The 15,952-nt window shown below is 41.8% G+C and overlaps 1 protein-coding gene across 3 annotated transcripts in view; it reads left to right on the plus strand.

Annotated features, from left to right (window-relative positions):
• Nsun7 (NOP2/Sun RNA methyltransferase family member 7) overlaps positions 1–15,952 on the plus strand; it is a 39,309-nt gene that overhangs the window by 12,678 nt on the left and 10,679 nt on the right. For all 3 annotated transcript variants that reach the window (XM_021163691.2, XM_021163690.2, XM_021163689.2), the window contains exons 5-9: positions 4,913–5,065; positions 5,378–5,561; positions 6,957–7,167; positions 12,586–12,729; positions 13,183–13,284. In XM_021163691.2, coding sequence (XP_021019350.1) covers positions 4,913–5,065; positions 5,378–5,561; positions 6,957–7,167; positions 12,586–12,729; positions 13,183–13,284 — 794 coding nt within the window. The remainder of the gene's footprint in view (positions 1–4,912; positions 5,066–5,377; positions 5,562–6,956; positions 7,168–12,585; positions 12,730–13,182; positions 13,285–15,952) is intronic.

Consider the following 15,952-nt stretch of genomic DNA (forward strand, 5'->3'; position numbering starts at 1 on the left):
AAAGATCTTTACCAATCCTAAATCCGATAGAGGGCTAATATCCAATATATATAAAGAACTCAAGAAGTTGGACTCCAGGAAAACAAACAACCCTATTAAAAATGGGGTACAGAGCTAAACAAAGAATTCTCAACTGAGGAAACCGAATGGCTGAGAAGCACCTAAAAAAATGTTCAACATCCTTAATCATCAGGGAAATGCAAATCAAAACAACCCTGAGATTCCACCTCACACCAGTCAGAATGGCTAAGATCAAAAATTCAGGTGACAGCAGATGCTGGCNAGGATGTGGAGAAAGAGGAACACTCCTCCATTGCTGGTGGGACTGCAAGCTGGTACAACCACTCTGGAAATCAGTNTGGCGGTTCCTCAGAAAATTGGACATAGTACTAGCGGAGGATCCAGCATTACCTCTCCTGGGAGTATATCCAGAAGATGCTCCAACATGTAATAAGGACACATGCTCCACTATGTTCACAGTAGCCTTATTTATAATAGCCANAAACTGGAAAGAACCCAGATGTACCACAACAGAGAAATGGATACAGAAAATGTGATACATTTACACAATGGAGTACTACTCAGCTATTAAAAACAATGAATTTATGAAATTCATAAATGGATGAATGGCAAATGGACGGATCTGGACAATATCATCCTAAGTGAGGTAACCCAATCACAAGAGAACACGCATGATATGCACTCACTGATAAGTGGATATAAGCCCAGAACCTCAGAATCCTTCTTAGAAGGGGGAACAAAATACCCATGGAAGGATTTACAGAGACAAAGTTCAGAGCAGAGACTGAAGGAGTGGCCATCCAGAGACTGCCCCACTTGGGGATCCATCCTATAAACAATCACCAAACCCATACACCATGGCAGATGCCAACAAGAGCCTGCTGACAGGAGCCTGATATAGCTGTCTCCTGTGGGGCTCTGCCAGTGCCTGGTAAATACAGAAGTGGATGCTCACAATTATCCATTGGACGGAGCATAGGGTCCCAACGAAGGAGCTAGAGAAAGTACCCAAGGAGCTGAAGGGGTCTGAAGCCTTATAGGAGGAACATCAATATGAACTAACCAGTAGCCCCAGAGCTCCTTGGAACTAAACCACCAACCAAAGAAAACACATGGTGGGACTTGTGGCTCTAGCTGCCTATGTAGCAGAGGATGGCCTAGTTGATCATCAATGGGAGGAGAGGTCCTAGGTCCTGTGAAGGCTCTATGCCCCAGTATAGGGGAATGCCAGGACCAGGAATGGGAGTGGGTGGGTTGGGGAGCAGGGGGAGGGGGTGGGGATAGGGGATTTTTGGAGGGGAAACTAAGAAAGGGGATAGCATTTGAAAGGAGATAAATAAAGAAAATATCTAATAATAATAAAAAGATCTGTAAAAAAAAAAAACAACCCTTTAAAAAGGAAACAAATGACAATAAATGCTAGAGAGGATTTGGAGAAGCAGGAAGCACTGTTGCCTCTCAGTGGAAATGTAAACTGGCACATCCAGTGTAAAACCAAAGTGGAGGTTTCTCAAAAAGCTAAATAGAGCTGCCCTACGACCCACATAGCACTCTGGGGCATATTCCTAAGAGACTTACTGTACCATGAGAGAGCTACTTACACATCCATATGCTGAGCGGAGTAACCTAACCCAGGCTCAGATAGTCAGATTACACACACATACGCCTGAGCTGCCTCCAAATTCCTATTTTTTTATTTTCCTTTCCTCCGAGTCTCCTTCAAGCTCTGCATCTCCCCTCTTTGAGGCATGTAGTCCACAATTGGTAGGTACTTTCTGGTCCTCAGCTTCCTCGGCTCCAGCCATTGGCAGCACATCCCCTCATGTCCACCGTTACTCCTGGCTCCTTTCCATTCTTCCCTTGTCTTAGCTGGAACTGAACTCCTAGGAACTGTTTCTTGATTCCCATAGCAGGGGCTTTTTATGACACCATAAAATTTCACTACACAATGAAATATGCCTTTGTTTGTTATTAGTACTTAGGACATTTCAAAGGGTTGTTTGTTTGTTTGTCTCCTGCTAGACTCTGAATTTTGTATGTCTTCCTGGTCCATTCATTGTTTTCTGGAACTCAATGCCTGCATTATATACTAAGGAAACAAGTGTATTTGTCCAACAAATTCGTTACTATGTCTCTATGTCCAACCATCCCTCTCTTTTCTGCACAACAAAAATTGCAACATCCTGTCCTTAAGAACCCGGGATTTGTTGTTCCTTCGCTCTGGGGCTCTCTCCACCCTCTGCTCAGTAGATGTGTTATGCTGTTTCCCGCCTCCGGGTCTCTAGGGCACTGTGCTCTGTGCATGTGCCTCTCCTGTCTCCTCTCAGGCTGTGTCTGGAGAACCCTTGCTGTCCATGTCTTCTCCTCTCTGTGGTCTGGATATTGCTGCCCTTTACTAATTAACTCAAGAAATCCCCTTGGGACAGATATCAATATATTTCTTCTTAGTACGATTATTCTTTATTTATGTATCTCATAGCAACCATCAGATTGTGCTGGGACTGTTTCTCTGTCTTTTCGGCACCGAGCTGCCAATCACTTAAGGATCAGAGTCCTTTTTGGGGGGCTAGGGGGACTATAGGGTATTAATAAGTAGTGTCGGCTGGTTTGAAACTTGTCAGGTAAACCAAGCCCGCTTCAAATTTGCAACACTCTTGTGTTTGCCTGTCTGCAGCTGTCATTACAAGCAGATGCCACTAGAGGCCCAAATTATCTTTTTAGTCATTATAGGTCCAGGTCTCATCACAGTACTTTGGTTTTTTTTTAAATTTATTTTTATTTTTTGGTTTTTCGAGACAGGGTTTCTCTGTATAGCCCAGCCAGGGAACTCACTTTGTAGACCAGGCTGGCCTCGAACTCAGAAATCCGCCTCATCACAGTACTTTGTTAATACTTGTAAAGGAATAAACATAATAATTATAATCTTCTCTTTAGCCTGACTGTAATTTTCATAAGTATCTTTGCAACATTCTTGTTCATTGGATACTAATTACTTACTTGTGTAGCTTAGAAAAGTTCCATATCTAAAAGCATGCTGCCAGCATTTGGTGAAAAGTTTGAACTCAGGTAATTTGATGCAGAGGCCAGGCAGAGGAGACAGATGGGGAGTGGAAGGGGAAGGGGGGGGGGGAGAAGGAGGGGAAGGAGAGAGCAAGGGAAGAGAGAGGGGTGAGATCATGCATGTTAGGGGCTTGCAAAGAGTTGTATGTGTGACTAAGGATAGATTCATGGGAGGGAGCGGTGGGATTCTGGCATGAAGAGTTGGGGGTTGAGGCTAAATTACTGTATCCCAATACATCCTGATAAAGCTTAAAGATTCTCTTCTATGGCTAATAGAATTCACTCAAGATTTAAGCTTTAGAATGATATAACGCTTAGAAAGGAATCTTGACTGTGTGTATGACAGGAAGTTGGTGCAGGTAACTGAGGCTGTTGGACAACTGCAAGAACAGAAATCAATTGGATAACTCACTCAACAACATTTATTATGGCAACCTTGACCTCAGCTAGAATTTGGAAACAATCTTTTTAGCAAAAACATTTTGTTATCAAGTATCTACATATGTGTCCTATAGATGAGTGGTATCTTTATGTGTGTTCTTTGGTGTGCACCAAAAATACACTATCATTTTTTAAGTGTCTCCTGCTATGATTCCATAACATTTAGACATAAAATTAGATACCACCAATTTATTATAGCTCTAATAAGTGCACTGTTAGCCAAGTCCCCCCTCCTCAGGCATTCCTGAGGAACCTACTAATTCAGGGTTTTATGTTGGTAAGTGGCTATGAAGTTTAGCCTACGGAGTCTGCTTTGAATAGCATAAGGAAAAGAAAGCAGCGTCCAGCACTTGGTGCTGAAATGATAACAGGGCAGCTCGGTTATCAAGTTCTGCGCCCCGTTCTTTTGTTTGTTTGTTTGTTTGTTTTGTTTTTTAAATTCACATCAAGCAGCCGGGTGGTGGTGGCGCACGCCTTTAATCCCAGCACTCGGGAGGCAGAGGCAGGCGGATTTCTGAGTTCGAGGCCAGCCTGGTCTACAAAGTGAGTTCCAGGACAGCCAGAGCTATACAGAGAAACCCTGTCTCGAAAAACCAAAAAAAATTCACATCAAGCAAACCTCAGTGTGCACGTGGCCTTTTGTGACATCTGTTTCTTTCTTTCTTTTTTTCCCTTCATTTCAGTTATATTCCTACTGGGAAAGTTCTAAAAGACACACACACACACACAAATCCTGTTTGCGCTCGACACACACAAATCCTGTTTGCACTCGTTATACTGCATTGGGTCTTCACAGTGATACTAAAGTTTTTTCTTTCCTCTTGCTTGGGATTTCAAGACGTGGGACATTCAGAACTAAGCAGGATTTGATAGAGATTAATGGAATCTTTCGAGTATTATCAACATTATACTTTTGTCATCTTAACAACCTTAACAGACTATAATCTCTCCCTGCTACGTGTTAGTCCTGGGCTGTTCTGGTTGGTATACGTACATTGACACTAAGGTAAGTTGGCTGCCTTTACAAATGGGGAAACTGAGGCCAAGAGAGGGAGTAAGTGACATTCTCAAGGTTACACATCTGGTGAGTGACAGACCCTGCACCCAGCTTCTGTTTCATCTGCCTCAAAATTCTACACTCATCCCACAAATGGTTTTCTCTAACTATTGATGCTGTGGATGAGTATGTGAGTGAAGGCCATATAACTATCTAGCGGCAGAGAAAAAAAAAGAACAGAAGATCAGGACTATAGGATTTCTATTTTCGAATGTTACAAATTTTTATTTTAGACTTCAAAAGTTTGTCAAAATTACAAATGTGATTTTTTTAAAATGTTTCAAATAAAGAGTTGATTGTCTTGTTTCAAGTTCATGGGTTTTCTGTCTCTAGCTTTAAGACAAAATTGGCTGCAGCCTTGGCGAGATGTCGAATCAAACATGATGCCCTCTCGATTTACCATATTCTGCCAGAGACAGTTAGGAAACAGGAACAAAGGGCCTCAACTTTGCCTCTTTATGCTTGGATAAATACTAGTAAAATAAGGTATGCATTTCAATTCAGTTCTTCATTCATATTTCAAAACCCCATTCTTTTAAGATAATGTAAAAAAAAAAATTACCTTTCTAAGGGCCGAGGTCACATTTAGGGAAATAATTAAAGTCATAGTTTAAGTTTACTACATTGTTGATAAAATTATACTAACAGGCTCACATTTTCTGTGTCTAATTATCTGTTAGCTGGACTAGAACTGTTTTATCAGATGCATTGTGCACAGTGATGCATTGTAGCAGTAACATGTATTAATGTTAAATTCATTTGAGTGCACCCTATTTGTAATTATGTTTCTATTTCTAGCCTTGAAGAAGTCTATAATAATTTGAGGAGGAAAGGTTACTCTAAAGTCAAGTCTATAACGAGTGTCAATGAGAAAGTCTATGCAGTAGACCAGCACTGCTTCAACGTCTTAATTTTCCCAGCTCATCTCAAAACAGACCTTTTAAACATAGATCTCATAAAAGACTATAAACTTATTTTCCAGGTAAACTACTATTTATTCTCATTGTGAATCTGAATAACCCTGTGTGCCCAAAGAATCCTTACACCTGAAAAATGAAATCTCAGGGGGATTTAAAAGCCCGAGGGTTGAGGGTCGGTCCCCTCGAATAAAGTGCATCTCTCTCCTGCCACCATTTTCATTACCATCAGACCTCCAGGTCCCCTGCAAGTCATAAGGAATACATTCTCAGGCAGTGGAGATGGTGCCCAGGTTTGATCCCCAGTACTCACAGGGCAGGTTACAACTATCTGAGACTCCAGTCCCAGAGGGTCCAGAGCCTTCTTCTCATCCCCACGGGCAGGAGGCACACACGTGGTTCACTTCCTCCTGTACAGAGTGTATTCATAAATATGAGGAAGATTTTAGCGGCCACCTTTAAAAGGCTGTGATTTTTTTTCTTCCTAAGAGAGGATCCAAGAGAAGCTACAATAAGACCTTCTCCTCCCTCCCTCCCTCCCTCCCTCCCTCCCTCCCTCCCTCCCTTCCTTCCTTCCCTGGGAAGGTATAGCACCAGTGTTCCTAGAACAGTGTGTAATGCTTCCTCGTGCTCTCCCTGTCAGAGCACTACAACTTTGATTTGTAAGAGGTCTATTATGCATTACCAACACAGGGAGGTAGATTGACGTAGCATCTGAGCTTTATCCCTTTCCCTGAACCTACTCTTTGGCTTTCTTGAGACAGGATCTTGGAACTCTTTACTTTGCTCAGATTAGCCTCTGACTCATGGCAGTCCCCCAGCCGCAGCCTTCCATACCATATCCTTGGGTAGAATATTATATCATTTCTGCCCAGTGTGAGCCAGCAGCAATTTAAATGGTGGTGTAGTTGGGAATTAAAAATGGTAGGAATGGGTGAATGGGATTTCATGAAGGGCTAAGAATGGAAGCTTAGGGACTGGAGAGATGGTTTGTGGGAAAGAAAACAGCCCCTTGAGGCTTCTCACTACTGTCTGTAACTCCAACTCCAGAGGACCTGACACCACCTTCTGACCACCATAGGCACTGCATTCATGTGGACAAATCCCCACACAGACACCTGTACACACACATAACTAAAAACATTCACAACACAGAAGAATGGAAGGCAAGCCATAGTAATATATAAATTACACTTTGAGATTTTAGGATTGGCCTGTTGCTATCCGGAGACTAAACCGTAGACATAATTGGGGTAAATTGAGAAAGCCTTTTGTTTTAAACACATGTGTCAGTTACTCTTGTTGCCTTCCAAGTAGACATATATTAACATTTTTTACTCAAATGGATCAGGTACTTTTTTAGGTTTTCCACCAAGTGTTGGTTTTCATTTAAAGTAGAAATAAGTCCGCTTATTTTTCTGTTACACACTTTCAAATTGTAATTATACTATTGTCTATAGGACAAATCTCGAAGTCTTGCCGTCCACTCTGTGAAGGCTTTGATAAACATTGATGATGATGTCCTAATGGTCAACACGGGTTCGTGGTACACTGTTGCCCATATGTCCATCTTAACAAGTGGTCACACTTCGAAAATCTTTGTATGTGGAATACAACCAGAAGAGAAGGATTTTGATGCGAGGAAACTTTTTACAAGAATGGGATGTCAAAGTATGCGGCAATGTTTATTTGATGATTAGCGTTCTGTAAGAATTTCGAAATGTTAAAAGCGTTTGCATTTACTAATTCTTTGTAATATAAATCACGCGGGAACCATCCTTCTAAAACCCTCACAGATCTGCATCGTGTTTAATATTAGTTTAATAGCTCTAGGTTAAGGTAACTGACACCTCGGTGTTTCATAATTGAGTTTGGTTTTTATCTCAGACACAGTAACATCTGACTCGAGTCATATCAAGCATAGATGCTTTCTTGACAAAGAGACCAGGAGAGGATAGAGAGGAAGTCTTTTATGTTCATGAATCATTTTTAAGTTCTCATTGAGTCAGGAAAAGAAAAGACCACATTTTACTAGAGGTTTAGTGAGGCTGAAAAAGTCAACAAAATTGTTGATAGAGTCACAAAGCCAGAAAGACAAAAGGTAAATAATTTGTAGGCTTGACCAGGGAAGGTAGCTTGGGCCTCCAGCGTTTTATTTGAAACACAGAAGTAGAGCCTGGATCGTGACCAGTCCTTGACTCTCAGGCAACTAGAAGCAACAGTAGAACCCCAAATTTCATCCATCTTAATTTCTTTTGTTCTTTTCTTTTTTTTAATTAATTAATTAATTTAATGCATATGAGTACACCATTGCTTTCTTCAGACACTTCAGAAGATGGCATCAGATCCCATTGCAGATGGTTATGAGCCACCATGTGGTTGCTGGGAATTGAACTCGGGACCTCTGGAAGAGCAGTCAGTGCTCTTAATCACTGAACCATCTCTCCAGCCTCTGTCTTAATTTCTAATTGAATTAAGGTGACCTAGGATGTATGGTCTTAGACAGGCCCATGCCACCCACATTGTAAGCAGGGTAAATTCTCTCTGGGAAAAAAAATAATTCTAACTTTCCAGTTATCTTCTAAATATTTCCAAATGCAACGTCTAGCACTCAGTTAAAAATAGGCAAAAAAAAAAAAAAAAAAAGGAAGGATATGACTCAACAATACTAAACTGCAAAGAAAAGAGACCATCATTTTAGCCCTGAGCCTGAGAAATGGTAGATGTGAATCAATGACTAGCCAGGAATGAGACCTACTGAGCATGTGGATACTGGATCTGTCAGCTGTGGACTCTAGCTAGGACTAATGGTTATGAGCTTGTATGCTAAGCAGGCTACATAAAATAAGTTAATACTGCAGGCATCACAGCATAGCTGCTGAAAAATGAAGGCAAAGCACGGTGTTCTGCAGCCAGGATTACCAGCAGTAACCAAAGAGACTAACGGTAAGCCATAGGATGTGAACTATAATAGAAGCCGAGAGGATATTCTAGAAATACAAAACTGCAGTGTGTACAAATAAGAAGTAAACAGGTTGGGGGAGCCCAGTGAGGGGAGATGTGCATAGCATGTTTCACTCCCTGCCTTTGATTGCCATTACCAAATAAAAGGGGGACAAAGAGAGAGAGGAAAAGAATGGAGAAGAATTTCAGGCTGATAATGGATACACCCACACATACACGCACAAGCTCCTCACCATGTACGCACACATGAAAAAAATAAATCTCAAGAAAGAGGGCCAAGCATACCAACCAGAACACACTGGCAATGAAAACAAGGGGGAGAAAGTTTACTTCATAAAACATTCATCTAATATATTGTCTTAGTTTGAGTTTTATTGCTGTGAAGAGACACCATAACCAAGATAACTTTTATAAAGACAGACATTGAACGGGGGCTGGCTTAAAGTTTCAGAGGTCTAGTCCACTATCATCATTATGGAAAGCATGGCAGGCAGCATGCAGGCAGGCGTGGTGCTGGAGAAGGAGCTGTGAGTTGTACATCTCGATCCAAAGGCAGCAGGAAGAAACTGACTTCTGTAGGCAACCAGGAGGGGACTGGAATTCCACACTGGGTACAGTTTGAGCATAGAGACCTCAAAGCCCATCCCCATAGCAACACACTTTGTCTAACAAGGCCACACTTCCTAATAGGGCCATGCCCCATGGACAAAGCTCAAGTGCATGAGTCTGTGTGGACCAAACATTATTCAAACCACCACATATGTAAAGATCTACAACAGTGGATGCCATGTCTGTGTGGATAAGTAACACAAAGGGACAGTAGAGTCTCAACAAGGCCTGCACACACAGTGCTTCGATTAGGACTGAGCAACCCTGAAGAATGCCGGGGAACAGATGATCTCTTTCGTAAACCATGCTAGAAAGACAACTGATACTTCATTTCATGTGTACATCTAGAACAGCATAGACTGTGTTATGGGAGAAATACTTCATGACCTGGGGAAACACCTTGAGAGACATTGAGCATAGAAGACTGATTAGCTGGGCACCAGAAAAAAGTAAAAGTTCTGCATAGTAATAAAATGACAAATTATAGAGAAGTATATCAATTGATTTTTATCTATCATGTTTAGAAATTCTTATGAATTAACAATAAAAACCACATGCTTCGGGCTGGCAAGATGACGCCTTGGGGTAAAAAGACTTTGCTGTGCAAGTCTGATGATTTGAGTTTAATCCCTGGAACCTTTACAAAGGTGGAAATAGGTGACCTCCACTGGCGTAACATGACACGAAAGCACACACACAGGCAGGCACACACATATACATTCATACACTCGGGTGATGATGACGATGATGATAACAAACCCACATGCCTCCATAGGGAAAAGTGTAAGTGGCATAACTATATATTACACAAAAAAAAGAGAGTATAACCAGGGGACTGGAGAGATGGCTCAGTGGTTAAGAGCACTGACTGCTCTTCCAGAGTTCAATTCCCAGCAACCACATGATGGCTCACAACCATATGTAATGGGATCCGATGCCCTCTTCTGCTATGTCTGAAGACAGTGACAGTGTACTCACATACATGAAATAAATAAATAAACCTTAAAAAAAAGAATATAACCAGAGCAAAAACCAAAATTCACATTAAAAGCAACAGAGCCCAGTGGTAACCAGGGAATTGCGACTAGAATCACAACAGTGCAAACGCTCACCTACAGAATAATTAAAATAGAAAAGATTGGCAATGACCAATTGGAAATGAACCAACACTGCCTGTGGAGCCGTGACTTTAGATAACCAGTTTGGAAAAATCTAGTTAATAGTCAAAGTTGCAGATAACCTGTAATCACACCCGGGATTTTAGGTCTAGGTTGACCACCTCCCCACCATACATAGTGCAAATATATGCACCCAAAACTGCATGCGACAGTATTCACAGAAGCATTATCGATTTTCTAACCAAATACTGGAGGCCAAATAACTATAAGAAGTAGGCTGTCTGTATCACAGTCATAGACGTCGAAGATCACCAGCATCTGCTGGCTCTGTGAGGCCCTCTGCCTACATCGCAGCACGGCAGACAGCAGAACTGTGGGACCACATACAAGAAGAGATCACGTGATGAGACGAGGAAGCCAGAGACTGGAGAAAGCAAGTTATGGTGTCTTAATATAGCCCACTCTCATGGGGTCTAAGTCACTCAATAAGTCCCTCCTTAGTTTCTTCTGGGGACAGTGTCCAAAATCCTCTAATTATCGTCCATGAACGTTACCTTGCCTACTAAAGCTCCCACCTGAGCACCAAGCTTCTAACATAGGAACTGGTTGGTGACCGACCGCATCCAAACTCTAACATGTTACTTGCCATAGCCTCAAGCTAGAAACAGCATCGATATCTATCGATAATGGGATTTAATAGAGAAGGAACTGTTATCATACCCATCAACACGAGTGACTCCTACAGATGTAACACTCACCTTCTAACTAGTCTGGAATAGGTTTCTAAGACAAAGTGTTAGTGAGACTTAGAGGAGCAATATTCATAATGGGAACTACCTAAAAAACTAAATGATGCCGGGCGTGGTGGCGCACGCCTTTAATCCCAGCACTCGGGAGGCAGAGGCAGGNTCGGGAGGCAGAGGCAGGCGGATTTCTGAGTTCGAGGCCAGCCTGGTCTACAAAGTGAGTTCCAGGACAGCCAGGGCTGTACAGAGAAACCCTGTCTCAAAAAACCAAAAAACAAAAAACAAAAAACAAAAAAAAACTAAATGATTTATTCAACAAATATTTACTGACCTATGTTATGCATATCTCTCTGCTTATCACTGTCTTAGACATCACGACATTAATTTTGCTTCGTTTTGTGAATACAGCAGTGAAATTTACAGTATAAGAAGGATAAATGTTTAAACACACACACACACACACAGAGGCACATAATACCAGGCACTCCTTAAACCCTTGGTCTTCCTGTCCTAACTTACCAAATGACAGGTTTAAAGGGTGTTTTAGTTTGTTTTCTGTTGCTGTAATAAAACACTCTGACAAAAAAGCAATTTGGGAAGGAAATAGTTTATTTTAGCTTATACTTCCAGGTCACAGTCCATCACTGAGGAAAGCCAGGATAAGAAGTCAAGGTACGAATCTAAAGGCAGGAACCATAGAGAAGGCTGCTTATCGGTTAGTGCTCAGCTAGCTTTCTTATACAGCCCAGGTCCACTTGCCTAGAGATGGTGCTACCCACAGTTGGCTGGGCCTTCATAGATCAGTCCAGAAAACGCCCCAAGACATTCTCACAGTCCAATCTGCTTGAGGGAGCCATTTTTTCAGCTGACATTCCCCTTCCCAGGTGATTCTAGACTGTGTCCAATTGACAATAAAACCTAACAACACATATCCACCCCTTAATGAAGTCAGGATAAAATAAATAATCTTTATAAGTAAGTTTTTAATTAACAGGATTTGTGGCTGAAGAGTTGGCTCAGTGGTTAAAAGCACTTGTTGCTTTTACAGACGACCCAGGTTTGGTATCTGGTTTCTACACGGTGGATTGCAACCATCTGTAACTCTAGCTTGGGGGCATCCAGCATCTTCTTCTGAGCCCTGTGGGAACCAGGCATGTATGTGGTACATACACATATGTGCACGGAGGCAAAACACTCATATACATAAATCTAATTCTATTTTATTTTTTAAATACAGAGGTCAGGGCAGAGGAGATGGCTATGTGGTTAAGGCATATACTACTGCTCTTGCAAAGGACCTGAGAGGTTCTGATCACCCGAGTTGGGCTACTTACAACAGCCTATAATTTCAGTTTCAGGAGATTCCATATCTTCTTCTGGTCTCTGTGAGTAGCCACACACATCTCACACACACACACACATAGCTAAAAAGAAACCTTAAAAAAGGAAGCAAATCACTTCAATAACTTTTAAAGAGAAGAACAGTTTCCTTTTCTAGCTACATTGTGTTTAGTTTATGTGGGGTTGAGAACTGGAAACGAAGAGTCAAGAGCTGCAGTCACATGATGCATCCAGAATTCAGATTTTCCATATTTAACATGAGTGTTTTCTTTTGTTTGTTTGCTTGCTTGCTTGCTGTTTTTTCTTCTCAGATATTGAAATACTTCACGAAACATTTCTTAGCATCGAATCCAAAGATCACCGGTTACAGAACGTGAAGGTCATCCTGTTGCTACCTCGCTGTTCCAGCCTCGGTGTCAGTAACCCAGTGGAATTCATTTTAAATGAACACGAAGGTACTCGTTTTGATTTCTAAATTAATGAAATTCATTGATTAATTAAGCATGAAGTTAATCATGAAATTCATTGATTTCAAAATTAAACAATGAAATTCATTGATTAATAACTTATAAATGTCAACATTGGAGAATAAATCTTGTTTTTTATTTTCTGTATTCCTCCTTGGACTGCTTGTATTCGTTGGATAAGGGACTTATCTTTGACTGATTATTTCATAGAAGCTTGGAGAAAACCAATATTAAATGTTCTCTATATCCCTTTTGAAAAATAGCCATAAGACCAAATATAATTACCATTATGTTCAATTCTAAGTCAATATTTTACTATTGTCGACTGCATTAGTAGGAATCATCTATGAAAATTTATATTATTATACAATTGATCTTAATTTATGAAAAGCACCTATGGTGTTGTATTTTAAAAGTATGTTTTTACTTTCCAAAATTTAGATAAAAGTTTACTTCAAGATCTTTCTCAAGGTGGTCTACCGAAAGATAAACTTGAGACTTTGGCTCAGCAGCAGTTTGAACAGCTAACACACGCAATGAAATGTAAGCTTATCATTAGTGCTGATTTACTAAAACACAGTGTTAATCTTTGACTCACAAATACACATTTCACTTACCTATTAGAATAAAGCAACAATACGGGAACCACAAGCAAAATTTCAGCCTTAGTGCCTTCAAACAAAATGTTCATTCCTATCAACTTAGTACATTTTGAAAATATACCATCTCTTTATAGATAGTAAACTATACTAAGTTTAATATCATAAACTCAGTACATTCGTTTGTTTGTTTATAGTCTTGCTGGGTAGCCCGCACAGGGCTTGAGTTTACATGGCTCTCGCCTCAGTCTTCTGAGTGCTGGGAGGATGGACGCACGCCACCATACCCAGCTCAGCATCGTCACAGCTCGTACTCCTTCACCTTCCCTGCTCCGCACTCTGACTTCTCTCTTGGTGTACTTCTTCTCTTGTCACTTGTCATCCCTGACAACTCCCCTATAGTCCATTAAAATAGTTTTTACACATGTTTAACTTATTTTGAGACAGGCTCTCATATCTTGAGCAAGCCTGGAGCTCTCTTCATACTTTAGCATACTGGTTTCTGGGATTAAGGGTTCCCATTGCCAAGCCTCTTGTCTGTTCTCCTCTCCCATTCTGGCTCTTTGGAACAAGAACTAACAAGAATCCCCTATATTGTAACTTCTCCAAGTTAAACAGAGAAAACAGATGTTGTGGACCTCCTCCAACCATGCCTGTTCCTCCCACCATACCTGCCCCGCCCACCAGGCCTGCCCCTCCCACCAGACTTGCCCCTCCCACCAGACCTGCCCCTCCCACAAATGCCTGCCCCTCCCACCAGGCCTGTTCTTCCCACCACACCTGCCCCGCCCATCAGGCCTGCCCTTCCCACCACACCTGCTCCTCCTACCATCCCTGCTCTTCTCTATACTGTCATTTCAGCTAATATCATGTCAGTAGACTTCCAGGAACGTTGTACTCTAATATACACTGGGGACTAGCCACCTCCATTATTGTCAATATGCTCACCCGAGCACTGTACACTAGGATAACCTGTTGGACTTAGTTTGTCTACCGACTTCCACCTCTACAGTCTCAGCAGGTGGTGTGAAATTGTTAAATAAGTTTCAACCAGGGTGAAAAATCCTTAGTCCATTTAGTGGTCTAAAAATCCCAGTTCAGAAGGTGCTCTCCACGGCTGAACCACCTCTCCACCCCTAAGACTGCATTTTCTAACTTCATCCCCTACACCTCTGTGGTGGTTTGAATATGCTTGTCCCGGAAAGTAGCACTATTAGGAGGCATGGCCTTGTAGGTGGAAGTGCGTCACTGTGGGAGTGGCCTTTGAGACTCTCCCCCTAGCTTCCTGGAAGTCAGTCTTCTCCTGGCTGCCTTCAGATTCAGATGTAGAACTCTCTGCTCCTTTTCCAGCACTAGGCCTGCCTGGATGCTACCATGCTTTCCACCATGATAATAGGCTGAACCTCAGAACCTGTAAGCCAGTCTCAATTAAGTGCTATCCATTATAAGACTTGCCTTGGTAATGGTGTCTCTTCACAGCAATGGAAATTCAAACTAAGGCAGAAGTTGGCACCAGAGACTGGGGTATTGCTGTGATCGACCTTTTGTTTGCAGGAATGTGGATTTTGGGACTTTGGAAGGCAGTGGAATGCCTTCAGTAGGACTTAATATGCCATCCTAGTAGGAATATGGAAGACATTGGTGCTGAGGGCAATTCGAACTGTCGGGGGCTGGCTCAAGAGTTTCCAAAGGAGCAGAATGTTAGCATGCAGCCTAGAGACTGTTCTTGTGATATTCTGGTGAAGAGTGAGGCTGCTTTTTGCCCTTGTCCGAAGAGTCTGATTGAGGCTAAAGTGAAAGATTCAGATTAATAGCATTGACAAAGGAAGTCTCAAAAAAGCCGAGTTTAGACTTTATCCTGTGGTTCAGTATTATGAGGAGTGTTTTGATCAAGCATAGCAAGCTTAGAAAGGAAAAATACAAAATGTATATTTTGAGTAATAAAAGGGCACTAGAAAGCACAATAGAGCTACATCCTGTGTTTGAGGAGGTACACAGATTAAGGGAGTGGTAACCTCGGGGCAGGATCCCACCCAGCTAAGCTTACTGTTTACTTGGGTTATTGTTTTCATTTGAAGTCTTAATACAGAATGAACTACAATTCAGCTTAAAAAGATATGGAAGACACAGGTTTTTGATCCAGATTTTGAGAAATAGTGATCATGAAAAGCTTAGACCCAGGCATCGTGGTACACACCTTTAATCCCAGGAGACAGAAATAAGCAGATCTCTGAGTTCAAGGCCAGCTTGGTACAGAGCAAGTTCCAGGTAGAGAAAAGCTTAGATCCAGGCTTGGTGGTACACACCTTTCATCCCAGCATTCAGGAGACAGAACCATGTACAGCTCTTGAGTTCAAGGTCAGTCTACAAAGCCAGCTCCATGACAGCCAAGCTTAGGCAGTGAAGGGGTTGGAAAACAGAAAGCTGGTGATGATGTAATAGGACAAGGGGGCCATGTTCCAGTTCTAACAAGCTGCAGAACTCAGCAGCTTCAGCATTGTGGCTCTGGCTTTAGAATCAAGAATAGAAGGGACTACTGGGACGATTGACGCTGGTTAGCTGGAGCTAAGAACCTATCAGTGATTAAGAAGAGACCAATATCACTGAGGGGA

Source organism: Mus caroli, chromosome 5, assembly GCF_900094665.2.
Source record: "Mus caroli chromosome 5, CAROLI_EIJ_v1.1, whole genome shotgun sequence".
Classification (NCBI taxonomy): Eukaryota; Metazoa; Chordata; class Mammalia; order Rodentia; family Muridae; genus Mus; species Mus caroli.